General features: G+C 48.7%; 1 protein-coding gene across 1 annotated transcript in view; it reads left to right on the plus strand.

The window, feature by feature from the left end:
• LOC144671566 (uncharacterized) overlaps nt 1–17,964 on the plus strand; it is a 205,932-nt gene that overhangs the window by 185,919 nt on the left and 2,049 nt on the right. Inside the window, exons 13-18 of the mRNA XM_078533519.1 lie at nt 4,451–4,510; nt 5,329–5,685; nt 7,691–7,978; nt 9,175–9,432; nt 16,910–17,006; nt 17,703–17,784. Of these exons, the coding sequence (XP_078389645.1) occupies nt 4,451–4,510; nt 5,329–5,685; nt 7,691–7,978; nt 9,175–9,432; nt 16,910–17,006; nt 17,703–17,784 (1,142 nt within the window). The remainder of the gene's footprint in view (nt 1–4,450; nt 4,511–5,328; nt 5,686–7,690; nt 7,979–9,174; nt 9,433–16,909; nt 17,007–17,702; nt 17,785–17,964) is intronic.

Below are 17,964 nucleotides of genomic sequence, written 5' to 3' on the forward strand. Positions count from 1 at the left end.
CAGTACTCCCTCAGTACTGACCCTCTGGAAGTGCAGCACTCCCTCAGTACTGTCCCTCTGACAGTGCAGCACTCCTCATTACTGACTCTGCGAGTGCAGCACTTCCTCAGCACTGAACCTCTGACAGTGCAGCACTCCCTCATTACTGACCATCTGACAGTGCAGCACTCCCTCAGTACTGACCCTCTGACAGTGCTGCACTCCCTCAGTACTGACCCTTTGACAGTGCAGCACTCCCTCAGTACTGACCAATTAACAGGGCGCAAATTCCACAGTACTGACCCTCTGCCAGTGCTGCACTTCCACAGTACCGACCCAGCGACAATGCAGCACTCCTTCAGTACTAACTCTCTGACAGTGCAGCACCCCCTCAGCACTGACCCTCTGACAGTGCAGCACTCCCTCAGTACTGACCCTCTGTCAGTGCAGTACTCCCTCAGTACTATCCTCAGACAGTGCAGTACTCCCTCAGTACTGACCCACTGACATTGCAGCACTCCCTCAGTACTGACCGACTGACAGTGCAGCACTCCCTCAGTACCACACTCCGACAGTGCAGCACACCCTGTCTGCTGACCCTCTGACAGTGCACCACTCCTCAGTACTGACCCTCCGACAGTGCACCACACCCTTAGTACTGACCATCTGACAGTGCAGCAGTCCCTCAATACTGACCATCTGACAGTGCAGCACTCTCTCAGTACTGACCCTCCCACAGTGCAGGACACCCTCAGTACAGACCATCTGACAGAACAGCAATCCGTCAGTACTTACCGTCCGACAGTGCAGCACTCCCTCTGTACTGACCCTCTGACAGTGCAGCACTCCCTGAGTACTGACCTTCTGACATTGCTGCATTCCCTCAGTACAGAGCCTCTGACAGTGAAGCACTCCCTCAGTACTGACCCAAGGACAATGCAGCACTCCCTCAGTACTAACCCTCTGACAGTGCAGCACTCCCTCAGTAATGACTCTGACAGTGCAGCACCTCCTCAGCACTGACCCTCTGACAGTGCAGCACGCCCTCAGTACTGATCCTCTGACAGTGCAGCACTCCCTCAGTACTGACCCTCTGATAGTGCAGCACTCCCTCAGTAATGACCCTCTGACAGTGCAGCACTCCCTCAGTAATGACCCTCTGATAGTGCAGCACTCCCTCAGTAATGACCCTCTGACAGTGCAGCACGCCCTCAGTACTGATCCTCTGACAGTGCAGCACTCCCTCAGTACTGACCCTCTGATAGTGCAGCACTCCCTCAGTAATGACCCTCTGATAGTGCAGCACTCCCTCAGTAATGACCCTCTGACAGTGCAGTACTCCCTCAGTTCCACACTCCGACAGTGCAGCACACCCTGTTTGCTGACCCTCTGAAAGTGCAGCACTCCCTCAGTACTGACCAACTGACAGTGAAGCACTCCCTCAGTCCTGACACTCCGACAGTGCAGCACTCTCTCAGTACTGACCCTGTGACAATGCAGCACTCCCTCAGTACTGACCATCTGACAGTGCAGCAGTCCCTCAATACTAAACCTCTAACAGTGCAGCACTCCCTCAGTACTGACCCTGCGAAAGTGTAGCACCCCCTAAGTACTGACCCTCTGACAGTGCCACAATCCCTCAGCACTGCCCCTCTGACAGTGCTGCACTCCCTCAGTACTCACCCTCCGACATTGCAGCACTCCCTCAGTACCGACCCATTTACAGTGCAGCACTCCCTCAGTACTGACCCTCTGACAGTGCAGCATTACCTCAGTAGTGACCTTCTGACAGGGCAGCACTCCCTCAGTACTGACCCTCTGACTGTGCAGCACTCCCTCAGTACTGACCATCTGACAGTGCAACACTCCCTCAGTACTGACCCTCTGACAGTGCAGCACTCCCTCAGTACTGACCCTATGACAGTGCAGCACTCCCTCAGTACTGACCCTCCGACAGTGCAGCACTCCCTCAGTACTGACCCTCTGACAGTGCAGCACTCCCACAGTACTGACCCTTTGACAGTGCAGCACTCCCTCAGTACTGACCCTTTAACATTGCGCCAATCCCTCAGTACTGACCCTCTGCCAGTGCAGCATTTCCTCAGTACCGACCCACCGACAATGCAGCAATCCCTCAGTACTGACCCTATGACAGTGCAGCACTCCCTCAGTACTGACCCTCCGACAGTGCAGCACTCCCTCAGTACTGACCCACTGACAGTGCAGCACTCCCTCAATACTGACCCACTGACAGTGCAGCACTCCCTCAGTACCACACTCCGACAGTGCAGCACACCCTGTTTGCTGACCCTGTGACAGTGCAGCACTCGCTCAGTACTGACCTTCCGACAGTGCAGCACACCCTTACTACTGATCCTCTGACAGTGCAGCAGTCCCTCAATACTGACAATCCGACATTGCAGCACTGTCTCAGTACTGACCCTCCCACAGTGCATGACACCCACAGTACAGACCATCTGACAGTACAACACTCCCTCAGTACTGACCCCCTGACAGTGCTGCACTCCCTCAGTACTGACCCTCTGACAGTGCAGCACTCCCTCAGTGCTTACCGTCCGACAGTGGAGCGCTCCCTCAGTACCGACCCTCTGACAGTGCAGTACTCCCTGAGTACTGACCCTCTGACAGTGCAACACTCCCTCTGTACTGACCCTTTGACAGTGCAGCACTCCCTCAGTACTGACCCTCTGATTGAGCAGAACTCCCTCAGTACTGACCCTCTGACAGTGCATCCCTCCCTCAGTACTGATACTCTGACAGTGCAGCACTCCCTGAGTTCTGACCGTCCGACTGTGCAGCACCCCCTCAGTACTGACCCTCCGACTGTGCAGTGTTCCCTCAGTACTGACCCTTTGACAGTGCAGTACTCCCTCAGTACTGACACTCTGACAGTGCAGCACACCCTGAGGTCTGACCATCCGACAGTGCAGCATTCTCTCAGTACTGACACTCTGACAGTGCAGCGCTCCCTCAGTACTGACCCTCTGACAGTGCAGCACTCCCTCAGTACTGACCCTCTGACAGCACAGCACCTCCTGAGTACTGACCCTCCGACAGTGCTGCACTCCCTCAGTACTGACTCTCCGACAGTGCAGCACTGCCTCAGTACTGACCCCCCGATAGTGCAGCGCTCCCTCAGTACTGACCCTCTGACAGTGCAGTACTCCCTCAGTACTGACTCTCCGACAGTGCAGCACTGCCTCAGTACTGACCCCCCGACAGTGCAGCACTCCCTCAGTACTGACCCTCTAACAGTGCAGCACTCTCACAGTACTGACCCTTTGACAGTGCAGCACTCCCTCAGTACTGACCCTCTGACATTGCAGCAGTCCCTCAATAATGACCCTCTAACAGTGCAGCTTTCCCTCAGTACTGACCCTCTGGCAGTGCCACAATCCCTCAGCACTGCTCCTCTGACAGTGCTGCACTCCCTCAGTTCTGCCCCTCCGACAGTGCAGCAGTCCCTCATTACTGACCCTTTGACAGTGCAGCTCTCATTCAGTACTGACCCTCCGACAGTGCAGCACTCCTTCAGTAATCACCATGCAACAGTGCAGCACTCCCTCAGCACTGAACCTTTGACAATGCAGCACTCCCTCACTGGGGAGAATCCGTCTGGGTTTGGAGCTGAAATCATGAGCTCCTCTTTAAACCACAACCTTCCATGTCAGAGAGATAGAGAGAGAGAGATAGAGTATGTGTGAGAGGGAAAAATAGATAGAGAGCATGTGTGTGTGTGAGAGAGAGAAAGAGGGAGACAGAGCAGAATAGCGAGATAGAGAGAAATGGTATCTGTTTGAGAGAGAGAGAGAGAATGTGCGTGTGAAAGAGAGAGAGAGTGTGTGTGAAAGAGAGAGAGTGCGTGTTTGAGGGAGAGAGGTGTGTATGTGAGAGGGAGAGAGAAAGAGGGAGACAGAGCAGAAGAGTGAGATAGAGATGGTAACTGTTTGAGAGAGAGAGAATGTGTTTGTGTGTATGTGTGAGAGAGCGAGATAGAGTGTGAGTGAGAGAGAGAGTGTGTGTTTGTGTGAGAGAAACACAGAGTGTGTCTTTGGGAGAGGTAGCGAGAGAGAATGTGTGTGTGAGATAGAGAGACTGTGTGTGTTTGAGAGAGATTGTGTTTGAGAGAGGGAGAGAGAGAGAATGTGTGTGTGTGAGAGAGAGATAGAGCAGAAGAGTGCGATAGAGATTGTGAGGGCTAAACTCACTGAGAGAAAAAGCTGGACACCCAGCAGAGGGAGTGAGGGACCCATGAATTTTTGCCCTGTTTGGTGAATCGGTATGCGATGTCCCTTCTCAATCTCTCCTTCCTTGTCTTGACATTAGTTTATTCCCTGGGGCTGTTTAACTCACTGAAAGGTGCCATTTAAACACAAGTTGTTGTTGTTTGAGGAAAAGACGCTGGGGGCAATTTCTGAAAAAGTCTCTGTCTTTGTCATTTTCCATTTAGGCGAGGAACTGAAGATGGGAGTGGTCGGTCTGATATTGATCTTCATCAGCTTGCTGCCAGGTACAAATTCATTACTGATCGGAACTCAGGGAATTTGATTCTATCCTGGACTGAGGAAGTGAACATTTAATTTTAGAGAACAGGGTTAGTGATCACACAGAGAGTGAGTGAATAGCGACTCGGAGAATATAGCAAAATAAAAAGGTTCATACGGAATCGAAACGTCAACTCTGTTTCTCCCTCCACAGATGCTGTCAGACCTGCTGAGTTTTTCCAGCATTTTCTGTTTTTGCATCAGAGAGCTTGTTTCAATAGGAATGACAGTGCATTTATATAGCGCCTTTAATGCAGTAACACGTCCTTATTGCTTAACAGGATTTCCCTCACAAGAGGAAACATCCCCTCAGCATCCACCCTGTCAAACCCTCCACCACCTCAGAATCTTCTATGTTTCAATCAGATCACCCCTCATTCTTCTAAACTCCAATGGATACAGGGCCAACCTGCTCAACATTTCCTCATACGACAAACCCCTTCATCCCAGGAATCAGCCCAGTGAACCTTCCCTGAACTGCCTCCAATGCAAGTCTCACCCTCCATAAGTAAGGAGACCAGAACTGTACACACTGCTCCTGGTACAATCTCACCAAAGTCCTGAACAGTTGTAGCAAGACTTCCCTCCTTTCATACTCCATCTCTTTGCAATAAAGGCCGACATACCACTTGCCTTCCTCATTCCGTGCTGTTCCTGAATGCTGACTTTCTGTGATTCATGTGCAAGGACACCCCGATCCCTCTGTATCGGATTCTGCAGCCTCGCTCCATTGAAGTAATATTCTGCTTTTTGATGTCCTGTCCCCTCCCTTGTTGCCTTTCAGGTGTGACGTCAGAGGGATGGTCTATGAATGCATTGCCTCGGAGGGCCATCAGCAGCTCTTGTGTGGTTATTCCGTGTAGCTTTGACTTTCCTTCCCACTCTTACACAGCACTGCACGGAGCTTGGTATAAATATTGGTATAGATGGAAATATACCATCACATACAGCAAAGATCCCAATTATGGGATGGCCACATTCGTGGGACGTGCTAAATTAATCGGCGACTTGGAAGGGAAGAATTGTTCGGTGAGGATTGACAGTCTCAGAGCTGAAGACAGTGACGTGTATTACTTTTATGTGGATGCGGAGGGCTACACAGATCACACTTTTACAGAACCAGTCCAACTCCAGGTTCTTGGTAAGTCCCAGTTCCTTTCACACTCAGTCTCTCAACACAAGGGGGTCACGTTCTCATCTCAGAGCCAGGCAGTCATGGGTTAAATTCCTGCTCCAGGAGATGTCAGAAAAAAGTCCAGGATGTGATCAGGCGCATTGCTGAGGGAGTGCCGCACTGTCCGAGCATCGATACTGAGGGAGTGCTGCACTGTCAGACGGTCAGTACTGAGGGAGTGCTGCACTGTCACAGAGTCAGTGCTGAGATAGTGCTGCACCGTCGGAGGGTCAGTACTGAGGGAGTGCTGCACTGTCACAGAGTCAGTGCTGAGATAGTGCTGCACCGTCGGAGGGTCAGTACTGAGTGATTGCTGCACTGTCGGAGCATCAGTACTGAGGGAGTGCTGCACTGTCAGAAGGTCAGTACTGAGGGAGTGCTGCACTGTCAGAAGGTCAGTACTGAGGGAGTGCTGCACTGTCAGAAGGTCAGTACTGAGGGAGTGCTGCATTGTCACAGGGTCAGTACTGAGGGAGTGCTGCACTGTCGGAGTGTCAGGACTGAGGGAGTGCTTCACTGTCAGAAGGTCAGTACTGAGGGAGTGCTGCACTGTCGGAAGGTCAGTACTGAGGGAGTGCTGCACTGTCGGAGGGTCAGTACTGAGGGAGTGCTGCACTGTCAGAAGGTCAGTACTGAGGGAGTGCTGCACTGTTGGACGGTCAGTACTGAGGGAGTGCCGCACTGTCGGAGGGTCATTACTTGTGTCAAAAAGTTTTAGTTTTATTTTTGTTCCAACTTCTGCAGCAACTGCTCCACATCCCCATGTGTTAACTGGAGGATGTCAGCTTGGAGTTACGTGGAATTCCAGAGCAGAATCTGCTATCACACATTGAAGCTGGCATCACTAAGTTTCCCTCAGTGGTGATGTTTTCTGATGGAATGAAACTTGGCAAAGCAGTGGTCAGTGATAAGGAGAGATTGGGCATGAGAGGGGCAGGATCAGGGTGAGGTGGGCAGACACATGGTAGATGCAGTTCAGCGCAGTGAAGTGTAAAGTGACGCACTTTGACAGGATGAATACAGAAAGATACTGGACAAGAACAATTTGGACAAGTGTTGGAGAAGCGAGACCTGGGTGTCTCTCTGCACACATTCTGAAAGATTAAAGGGCGACTTGTTGAGGTGATTAAGAAGAAAAATGTCTTCCTCATGTTCATATACTGAGGAACCGAGTTAAAAGCAAAGAGATCATGCTGGAACTTGATAAACCACTGGTTAGAACACAGCTGGAATGTTGTTCAGAACTTTGGGCCCCCACACTTCAGGAAATATGTAAGAGCTTTAGAAAGGGAGCCCAGGAGGACAAAACAGTAAAAACTGGGAAATAAGAGTCCTGGTCCAAACTGGTTTTGTATATCATAATATAGACCACCAGTAAAACTGGGCAATAAGAATACTGGTCTGAACTGTTTTTTTTCTTTCTGTGTGTTGGGGGGATTGACCTGAATGGGTCCAGGGATGAGGGATGTTAGCTACAAGGCTGGGTTGGAGAAGCTGCTGTTGTACTCCTTGTAGCAAAGAAGATTGAGGGGGGATCTGATCGAGGTTTGCAAGATGATGAAGGGTTTAGATAACGCAGACAAAGAGAAGCTGTTGCCATTAGCTGATGGTGCAAGGACTGGGGGACACAGATTGAAGGTTATGGGCGGGGGGGATGTGAGGAGGAACTTTTTTACACAGCGAGTGGTAATGAGCTGGAACTCGCTGCCTACGAGGATGGTGTAAGCGGAGACAATGGGCGATTTCAAAAGGAAATTGGACGGACACTTGAGGGAAATAAACTCACAGGGATACAGGGATAGAGCGGGGGGAATGGGACTGACTGGATTTCTCTGCAGAGAGACAGCATGGACTCAATGGGCTGAATGGCCTCCTTCTGTGTTCTGAGTGTCTGTGAACTTATCGAAAAATCATAGGACAAATCAAATCTCTTTTCTACTTGTCTGTAAACATCTGGATCTTTCTATTACAGATGTTCCAGATAAGCCAGATATCGTACTCCCGAAGGAGTTACAGGAGGGGACTCCTGCACATATCATCTGTAAATGCCTCTACACCTGCCCTGATAACCACCCCAATCTAACCTGGAGTGAATTGTCGACTTCCTCGGTCAGCAACATCACAGAGAACGGTGGCGAGGTTTCCGCTGTACTGACCTTTAACCCTTCGTTCGAGCATCATGGTCAAACTCTCAACTGTACGTGTGACTACCCTCAAACCAACCATCGAGTGGTCAACTCAGTTACTCTGAGTGTAAAGTGTAAGTATTGGTTAGAACACCATGCTTATGATGGAGGGGGAGTCGGTCTCCTATTAAATGAGGCATTGGAGAAGGTGCAAGTGGGATTGACAAGGACGATTCCAGAACTGAGAGGTTATAACTATCAGGAAAGACTGAACAGGCTGGGGCACTATCCTCTAGAAAAGAGAAGGCTGAGGGGGTGACCTGATCGAGTTCTTTAAAACGATGAGAGGGTTTTGATAGGGTAGACGTAGAGAAGATGTTTCCACTTGTTGGAGTGAGACCAGAACTAGGGGCCATCGATATAAGATCATCACTAATAAACCCAATGGGGAATTCAGGAGAAACATATTTACCCAGAGAGTGGGGGGAAAGTGGAACTCGCTCCCACAGGGAGTGGTCGAGGTGAATGGTATCGATGTATTTAAGGGGGAAGCTGGATTAAAATATGAGGGGGAAAGAAAGTGAAGGGTATGGGGATGGGGTGAGATAGCCACTCATAGACTCGCTGTAATTCTGTGTAACATCACCTGCTGGTGAGGAATAGAGTGCAGTTTGTACAGGTGCTAGTGTTGGAGCTGTATCCAGTCAATGATTCGATACAGACTCTATCCAAATCTGGATGTTAAACCTCATCAGTTCACTCTTATTTTCATTCATTTTCGGGATGTGACCATTACTGGCCGGGCCCAGCATTTATCGCCCATTCCTAATTGTCCCTTGGGAAGGTGGTGGTGAGCTGCCTTCTGGGACTGCTGCAGAGCATGTAGTGAAGGGCAGCAAAAGTGCTTTCTGGAGAGATTTTGAGGATTTTGACCCAGCAACAGTGAAGGAACGGTGAAATCGTTCCAAATCAGACTGGTGTGTGGCTTGGAGGGGAACTTGCAGGTGGTGATGTTCCCATGTATCGGCTGCCCTTGTCCTTCTAGGTTTCATAGGTCGTGAGTTTGGAAGGTGCTGTCTTAGGAGGGTTGGTGAGTTGCTGCAGTGCATCGTGAAGATGGTACGCACGCTGCTGACAATGTGCGTCAGTGGTTGAGGGAGTGAATGTTGAAGATGGTGGGTGGGATGACGATCAATCGGGCTGCTTTGTCCTTGATGGTGTCGAGTATCTTGGGTGTGGAGTGGCATTCATCCCGGCAACTGGAGAGAATTCCATCACACTCCTGACTTTAGCTCACTGATTAATGTGTTGATAATTTTGTATTTGAAAGATTCTCTACGCAACACGTCTGTCAGGATGACACTGGAAAATGGAAAGATGATTTCTCTAAGTTGTTCCAGTGACGGGAATCCAGCAGCCCACAATTTCACCTGGTTTAAGATCTCCCAAGGCAAGGTGACGAATCTGGGACTCGCTGGTCAAACTATTACAGTTCCTGATGGATTTGAAGAGGAAATCTCCTACTACTGTGAAGCAACAAGTATCCTGGGCAGTTCCCAGTCTCTGCCCATTAGAATTCCCATTGGATGTGAGTACTTTTTTTATTTGTTCATGGGATGGAGGTGTCACTGGCTAGACCAACATTTATTGCCCATCCCAAATTACACTGGAACTGAATGGCTTGGTGGCCATTTCAGAACATATTGAAGAGTCAACCATATGGCTGTGGGTCTGGAGCCACATATAGGCCAGACAAGGTAAGGACAGCAGACTTCCCTCCCTAAAGTAAATTAGTGACCCAGATGGCGTTGTCACGACAATCGGCAATGTTTTCATGGTCATCGTTAGACTTTCAATTCCAGATTCTATTGAATTAGTTGGCAAGTGGACATTTGACCACTTTGGCCACAATTTATCCACAATTATCTGCCTGCCAGCTAATGAGCACATTCTCCTCATGCAGTATAAATTGTTGTGCCCTTTGTGATTTGGTATTCTTGCAAATCTGTCCTGATGAGTGAAAGATGAAAAGCTTTGACAGAATGTCTGTTTTCACACCAATGCTCAGGTTCTGTGCTGCCAAGTGACTGTAAACATCGTCTTCTGTAAATCAGAAACCTGAATACTCTCTCAAATGACTAACAGATCATTCCTGGTACATGGATCATAGAACGTTAGTATGCAGGTGCAGCAAGTGGTTAGCAAGGCAAATGGAACATTGGTATTTATTGCAAGGGAGCTTAAGTGTAAAAGTAGGGATGCATGTTACAACTGTACAGGCTCTTGGTGAGACTGCATCAGGAGTGCTGTGTACAGTCTTGGCTTCTGACATAGAAACGATGGGCCGAATGTGCAGCTGAAGGCTACCTGTAATTCTGTGTGATGTTATCTGCAGGTGAGGAATACAGTGCAGGTTGTAGGTGTGCTAGTGTTGGAGCTGTATCCAGTCCATGATTATATAAGGAGACTATTCAAATTTAGATTTTAAACCTCATGATTTTGCCCAAATTTAATTCATTTGCTGATATGGGCAACATTTATTGCCTATCCCTAATTACCCCTTGAGACATTGTCTTGGTCTGCTGCAGTCCATGTGCTGTAGGTACACCCACAGCAATGTTAGGCAGGGAGTTCCAGGATTTTGACCCAGTGACAGTGAAGTAACGGTGATAAGTTTCCAAGTCAGTGCGGTGTGTGGCTTGGAGGGGAACTTGCAGGTGGTGATGTTCCCATGAGTCTGCTGTTCTTGTCCTTTTAGATGTTAGAGGTCACAGGTGTGGAAGGTGCTGTTCAAGGAGCCTTAGTGAGCAGTTGCAGTGCATCTTGTAGATGGTACACACACTGCTGCCACTGTGCATCGGTGGTGGAGCGAGTGAATGTTGAAGATGTTGCGTGGGATGCCGATCAAGCAGGCTGCTTTGACTCGGATGTTGTCGAAATTCCTGAGTGTTGTTGGAGCCACACTCATCCCGGCGACTGGAGAGAATTCCGTCACACTCCTGACTTTAGCTCAGTGTTTAATGTGTTGATAATTTTGTATTTAAAAGATTCTCCTCGCAAAACGTCAGTCAGGATGACACCGGAAAAAGGAAATATGATTTCTCTAAGTTGTTCCAGTGACGGGAATCCAGTATTCCACAATTTCACCTGGTTTAAGATATCCAAAGGAAAGGTGACGAATCTGGCGCTCGCTCGTCAAACTATTACAGTTCCTTATGGATTCGATGAGGAAATCTCCTACTACTGTGAAGCAACAAGTATCCTAGGCAGTTCCCAGTCTCAGCCGATTAGAATTCCTACTGAATGTGAGTATTTTTTTTATTTGTTCATGGGATGGAGGTGTCACTGGCAAGACCAACATTTATTGCCCATCCCAAATTACCCTGGAACTGAATGGCTTGCTGGGACATTTCAGAGGGTATTGAAGAGTCAACCATATGGCTCTGTGTCTGGAGCCACATGTACGCCAGACCAGGTAAGGACAGCAGATTTCCCTCCCTAAAGGACATTAGTGACCCAGATGGGGTTTTAACGACAATCAGCGATGTTTTCATTGTCATCGTTAGACTTTCAATTCCAGATTCTAATTGAATTGTTTGGCAAGTGGACATTTGACCACTTTGGCCACAATTTATCCACAATTATCTGCTTGCCAGCCAATCAGCACCCTCTTCTCATGCAGTATAAATTGTTGTTCCCTTTGAGATTTGGTATTCTTACAATTCTGTCCTGATGAGTGAAAGATGAAAAGCTTTGATAGAATGTCTGTTTTCACACCAATGCTCAGGTTCTGTGCTGCCAAGTGACTGTAAACATCGTCTTCTGTAAATCAGAAACCTGAATACTCTCTCAAATGACTAACAGATCATTCCTGGTACATGGATCATAGAACGTTAGTATGCAGGTGCAGCAAGTGGTTAGCAAGGCAAATGGAACATTGGTATTTATTGCAAGGGAGCTTAAGTGTAAAAGTAGGGATGCATGTTACAACTGTACAGGCTCTTGGTGAGACTGCATCAGGAGTGCTGTGTACAGTCTTGGCTTCTGACATAGAAACGATGGGCCGAATGTGCAGCTGAAGGCTACCTGTAATTCTGTGTGATGTTATCTGCAGGTGAGGAATACAGTGCAGGTTGTAGGTGTGCTAGTGTTGGAGCTGTATCCAGTCCATGATTATATAAGGAGACTATTCAAATTTAGATTTTAAACCTCATGATTTTGCCCAAATTTAATTCATTTGCTGATATGGGCAACATTTATTGCCTATCCCTAATTACCCCTTGAGACATTGTCTTGATCTGCTGCAGTCCTTGTGATGTAGGTAGACCCACTGCAATGTAAGGCAGGGAGTTCCAGGATTTTGACCCAGTGACAGTGAAGGAATGGCGATAGATTTCCAAGTCAGGGTGGTGTGTGGCTTGGAGGGGAACTTGCAGGTGGTGATGTTCCCATGAGTCTGCTGTTCTTGTCCTTCTAGATGTTAGAGGTCACAGTTTGGAAGGTGCAGTTCAAGGAGCCTTAGTGAGTATTTGCAGTGCATCTTGTAGATGGTACACACACTGCTGCCACTGTGTATCGGTGGTGGAGAGAGTGAATGTTGAAGATGGTGCGTGGGATGCCGACCAAGCGGGCTGCATTGACTTGGATGGTGTCGAGCTTCCTGAGCGTTGTTGGAGCCACACTCATCCCGGCAACTGGAGAGAATTCCGTCACACTCCTGACTTTAGCTCAGTGTTTAATGTGTTGATAATTTTGTATTTGAAAGATTCTCCTCGCAAAACGTCTGTCAGGATGACACTGGAAGAAGGAAATATGATTTCTCTAAGTTGTTCCAGTGACGGGAATCCAGTATTCCACAATTTCACCTGGTTTAAGATCTCCCAAGGAAAGGTGACAAATCTGGCGCTCGCTCGTCAAACTATTACAGTTCCTTATGGATTCGATGAGGAAATCTCCTACTACTGTGAAGCAACAAGTATCCTAGGCAGTTCCCAGTCTGAGCCAATTAGAATTCCTACTGAATGTGAGTACTTTTTTTATTTGTTCATGGGATGGAGGCGTCACTGGCTAGACCAACATTTATTGCCCATCCCAAATTACACTGGAACTGAATGGCTTGCTGGGCCATTTCAGAGGGTATTGAAAAGTCAGCCACATTGCTGTGGGTCTGGAGCCACATGTAGGCCAGACCAGGTAAGGACAACAGATTTCCCTCCCTGAAGGACATTAGTGACCCAGATGGGGTTGTAACGACAATCGGCAATGTTTTCATGGTCATCGTTAGACTTTCAATTCCAGATTTTAATTGATTTGTTTGGCAAGTGGACATTTGACTACTTTGGCCACAATTTGTCCACAATTATCTGCTTGCCAGCTAATGAACACATTCTCCTCATGCAGTATAAATTGTTGTTCCCTTTGAGATTTGGTATTCTTGCAATTCTGTCCTGATGAGTGAAAGATGAAAAGCTTTGACAGAATGTCTCCTTTCACACCAATGCTCAGTGCCGCAAAAGGATGAATGATCTCCTCCGTTCCATCAGGGTAAGTCACCCTTTTCATCACTCCCAACTCACACATTCTCAAACCCATCACACACCCGCTGTGCCCTCACTCACTGCCAGTGCAAGAGACATCACCATTCACTCTCTCTCACACACCGTCATTGTCCTCATCCCATTCGTGTGTCCACTCCCCGCACACACAGGTCAGGCATACTTATCATCTGGCCTGGTAGGCATCCTGATACACTTTCCCCATCTCTATCCATGCAGGACAAACGGACTCACAACAGGAGGGGAAGGTCCCAGACAGGCGGAGAGATGCCGGAGATCAAATCTCTGACAGAATTGGAAAAGAGAGCCATCCAGCTGGCCGGCAATGACCGGGGTCGGTCCTGTGCTGACGGTGAGGTCGGCGCTGCTCTACCAAGTGAGGATCCAGCAGTGCAACATCCATCAGACAACCTTGCTGTGAGTGAAGTGCCCTCTTTCACAGTTCACTGCCATGCACTAATTATCTCCCCTTGCTTTCACAGACACATCTGGGAAGCAGGAGACGGAGTCCACGACCTAGAACCTCCAAGCTAGCTCCGAAGAAACCTCTGAAGAGGAATCTGAAGGAACCCTCCCTGAACACCCCTCATAGCGCTTACCCTCACCCTCCATCAGCGCTGAGACACACACCTCGTTGGGACCTAGATTTAGAATAGCCTCGGGATCACAATCTGGTGAGCACATCGCACTGTCTGATTCACAGCAGGCTGAGGCAGGGACTTCCCAGGTCCCCGGCACTCGGAAGACTGCTGGAGGCCAGAACGTTGCTGAGTCCGAGTCAGATGAGGAGCCTCAGGACTCGGTCATGTCACAGTTGCTGGAGATGCGAAGGCAAGCTGGGGAACATCAGGAAGCGATGTCCGCTGCACTCCGCAGGTTGCAAGGCATGATGGAGGAGTCCGTCCGCCTTCAGGCTGAGGTGATAGCGCCAGCATGCCAACGCACCGAGGTCAACACTGGCAGGATGACGGCCGTCACGGAGACCTTGGTCCAGGACCTCGCTCATGTACTGCTACATGGGTTTAACCCCATCGCTAATGCCATAGTTGGCCTCCTACAGTGTGCACGTGAGAGGGATGCCGGGCAGCTCGATCTCACTCTACCAACACCCCAACCCTCATCCCCATCGACGTCCTCCTCATCAGAGGAGACCTCCAGCTCCTCCAACTCCTCCTCAGCCAGCTCCTCTCCCAGTTGCAGCACCAGGTTGTAAAGGGCGCAGCAGACGATGATGATGTGCGATACCCTCTGCGGACTGTATTGCTGGGCTCTGCCAGACTGGTCCTGGCACCGGAACCACATCTTCAGCATCCAGGGTCTGTTCTACCAAGTTACGAGTTGCTGCCTGAGCCTCATTATAGCGTCGCTCTGCTGCAGTCTGAGGCCGCCGCACGGGTGTCATCAGCCATGGCCTCTGCGGATAGTCCTTGTCCCCAAGGAGCCAACCCTGCAGCCTCCGTGGACCCTGGAAAACTGTGGGTATCTGCAAGTGACTCAGGATGTAGGCAATGTGCACACTCACTGGAAACCGTGTGCATACCTGCAGGAAGCGTTGCCGGTGGTCACATACCAACTGCATGTTCAATGAGTGGAATCCCTTGCGGTTGATGAAGTCCACTGAGTGTAGCGATGGAGACCTGAGCGCCACATGAGTGCAGTCAATCGCACCCTGCACCTATGGGAATCCCGAGATCAGGGCGAATCCAATGGCCCTTGCATCCTGGCTGTCCCGGTCCTGGGCGAAATGCACAAAGTTGTTGCAATGGAGAAGATGCATCCGTGAACTCATGGATGCATTTGTGGCTGGAGGATTGTGAAATCCCACAGAGGTCACCTGTGGAGCCCTGAAAGGAGCCACTGGTATAGAAATTGAGCGCCACAGTCACTCTCACAGCCATTGGCAGTGGATGCCCTCTATGTTCCCTTGGCTCCAAGTCCTACAGTAAGTGGCAGATGTGAGCCAACAGGTCCCTCGACATGCACAGTCATCGGCGACGCTGGTTGTCAGACATGTGCAGCAATGTCAGGCGGTGTCCAAAGACACTGGGTGTCGCTAGGCGCTGACCAGCCATGGCTCACTGTCGCTCCTCAGCAGCGTGTGCGAGACCCTCCGCTGCCCTTCTTCATGAGGCTGCTGTTCCTGCCTTAGCACAGCCAGGAGCCTCAGTCGCTCTCTCCTCCGTCTTCTACAGTCTCCGTGGACCATCAGGCACACAGCTAGGTCACCAGGGTCCATCATCCCAACATGGTCCTCCTGCAGTATGAAAGAGAGAGAGAGAGAGAGACTTGGTTATCATGGCTGTACTTAGCACCTTTCCTGGCCCTGTGTGACCGCCCCTTAATGCTTCCTGGGAAGGGCTGGTCACCGCTCGGATGGCCAGAGATGTGTGCACTGCATGGCTGCCCTGTCAACCTGCGACATGTGGGACACTGGTCCAAACCGAGATGCTGAGAGACCTGAGAGAATTTTGTGTGTGGAAGTCAGAGGCTTGTAACATCAAAGCAACCGTAGCCATAAGCCTACACCTGTCTGCAAAGGAACCAAAGTGAAAGGAGCCTCATTTGGAATTTGTACAGTGAAAATGCTTTGCCTGGCGTCGGCTTAAAGTCAATGGGTTGTCTTAGAGGAAAGTTGTTTGGGAATTTGTTAAAAAGTTATGATCGTTGTAACTTTTAGCCATGTGTCTATATTTAATTTGTTGTAAGTTGACAAATGTCTTATTTAGTTTGATATTTAAACCCCTCGAGAACTGGTGGTCTTATTCCTGAATTTAGAGCTGCAACTCAAACATTCCACTGGAAAATATAGGTTATGACAGTTGTTTAAAGTTCCCCTCTGGGATTTTAAACAACAGCCTTTACCAACTGCTGTGTCATAACATCTATAAATGTTACATAGATTACATCGAGAAATATTATATATACATATTACATAGATTATATCGATAAATATTACATATAAATATTACTTAGGTTATATCGAAATGCAAGACATTTAATCATAAATTGCTTAGAAATTCCTGAAACTCTCGACAGCGAATGAAGCAGTTTCGGTGTGATCTCACTGTTGTATTGGAAGCGCAGCTACTGATTTGTGCACAGCAAGATCCCAACAATCAGCACTGTGATAATGAGCTGATAATCGATTATTTTAGTGAGGTTAGTTGATTCATACAAGGAGATTACATTTATGAGGTGGATCATTAATAACCCTTTAGGGAGGGAACCCTGTCCATTTTAAGAGGTCTGGCTGTCTATGTGACTCCAGTCTCAAACACCAACGTAGTTAACTCTTACCTGCCCTCTGAACTGGTCTCCCAGTTTGGGTCAAACCAGTGGTTCAGGTGGAAGACCCCCCGCCACCTTCTCAAGGGGAAACCAGGGATGGACAACAAATGTCAGCATTGCCGGAGAATGAGTATTTAAACATTGAGCGAGTGTATCGCTACTCGAGATACATGGGAGCATCATTCTAAACTGTAGTGCAGTAATTAATGGCTGTTTTTACAGGTAGCGACTCCAGTAAATGGACAGTAGGATTGCTCACGGCTGGGATCATGTTGAGTGTTTTCATGGCTGGAATTCTCATCTTCATCTGTTTGAGAAAGTAAGTGTGAAGATTTAACTTGATTTTAACATAAACATTTACTTCAATGTTCTTTCCTTAAGTCGGTGATTGTTTCCCTTGTGTTAAGCGCCAGACGCCTCTCCGTAAGTGATCTCTATGTCCCTTATGATCCAGAGAGTGTTTTTCATTGCCCGTTATCCAGATGAATAATAATCAGTTGTTGTGATCTGGAAGGCGCTGCCTGAAAGGGCGGTGGAAGCAGGTTCAACAGGAACTTTCAAAAGGGGAATTGGATAAATACTTGAAGGTATAACATTTGAAGGGCTATGGGGGGAATAAGCTGCGGTGGAGGTTGGGAGGCAAAGATATGGAGTGTTATTATAATGATATAATACCTTGGGCTTATTTACTGTACAAGACACAAAGCACCAATCGCTCGCAGGGATTAGATGAGAATGTTATGGGCTCGTTTATCAAGACTCGGCACAAGAACAGTTATACATACGGATAAAGCATGGAGGCATCAGAGCTGTGTGTGTGTGCTCTGCTCAAAGCAAAAGTCAAACTAACACTGCGTCACATGACACACTTCCATTATAGTGATGTCACGCTGATATCCATTATTTCAACTAGAGACAGTCCAGTCGTTGGTGTAAGGTTACATTGGGCTCAGTGTCTGTGCTGCACTGACTCTCTGCTATATGACAACCACCGTGTGATATTGTGTTATTGCAGGAGAAAAACAGCGACGAAGGAGAGAGTTTCAGGGACCAGTGACATTGCATTGACCCCCAGTCCACTCTCTGTGAAGCACCAGGTACAGGAGCTGTTTACACTCACTCCAAAGCTTCAATCTCAGTGTGTGGACAACACGTGTCTAAGATTCTCAGCTGGGTTACCCACTGATTTCTAAATGTGCAGTCAGTAATGGTTCAGTTGATAGCATTGTCTCTCACTCTCTCTCTCTCTCTCTCTCTCCCTGAGTCTCTCTATCTCC

This window comes from Cetorhinus maximus, chromosome 33 (genome assembly GCF_964194155.1).
Source record: "Cetorhinus maximus chromosome 33, sCetMax3.hap1.1, whole genome shotgun sequence".
NCBI classification, from domain to species: Eukaryota; Metazoa; Chordata; class Chondrichthyes; order Lamniformes; family Cetorhinidae; genus Cetorhinus; species Cetorhinus maximus.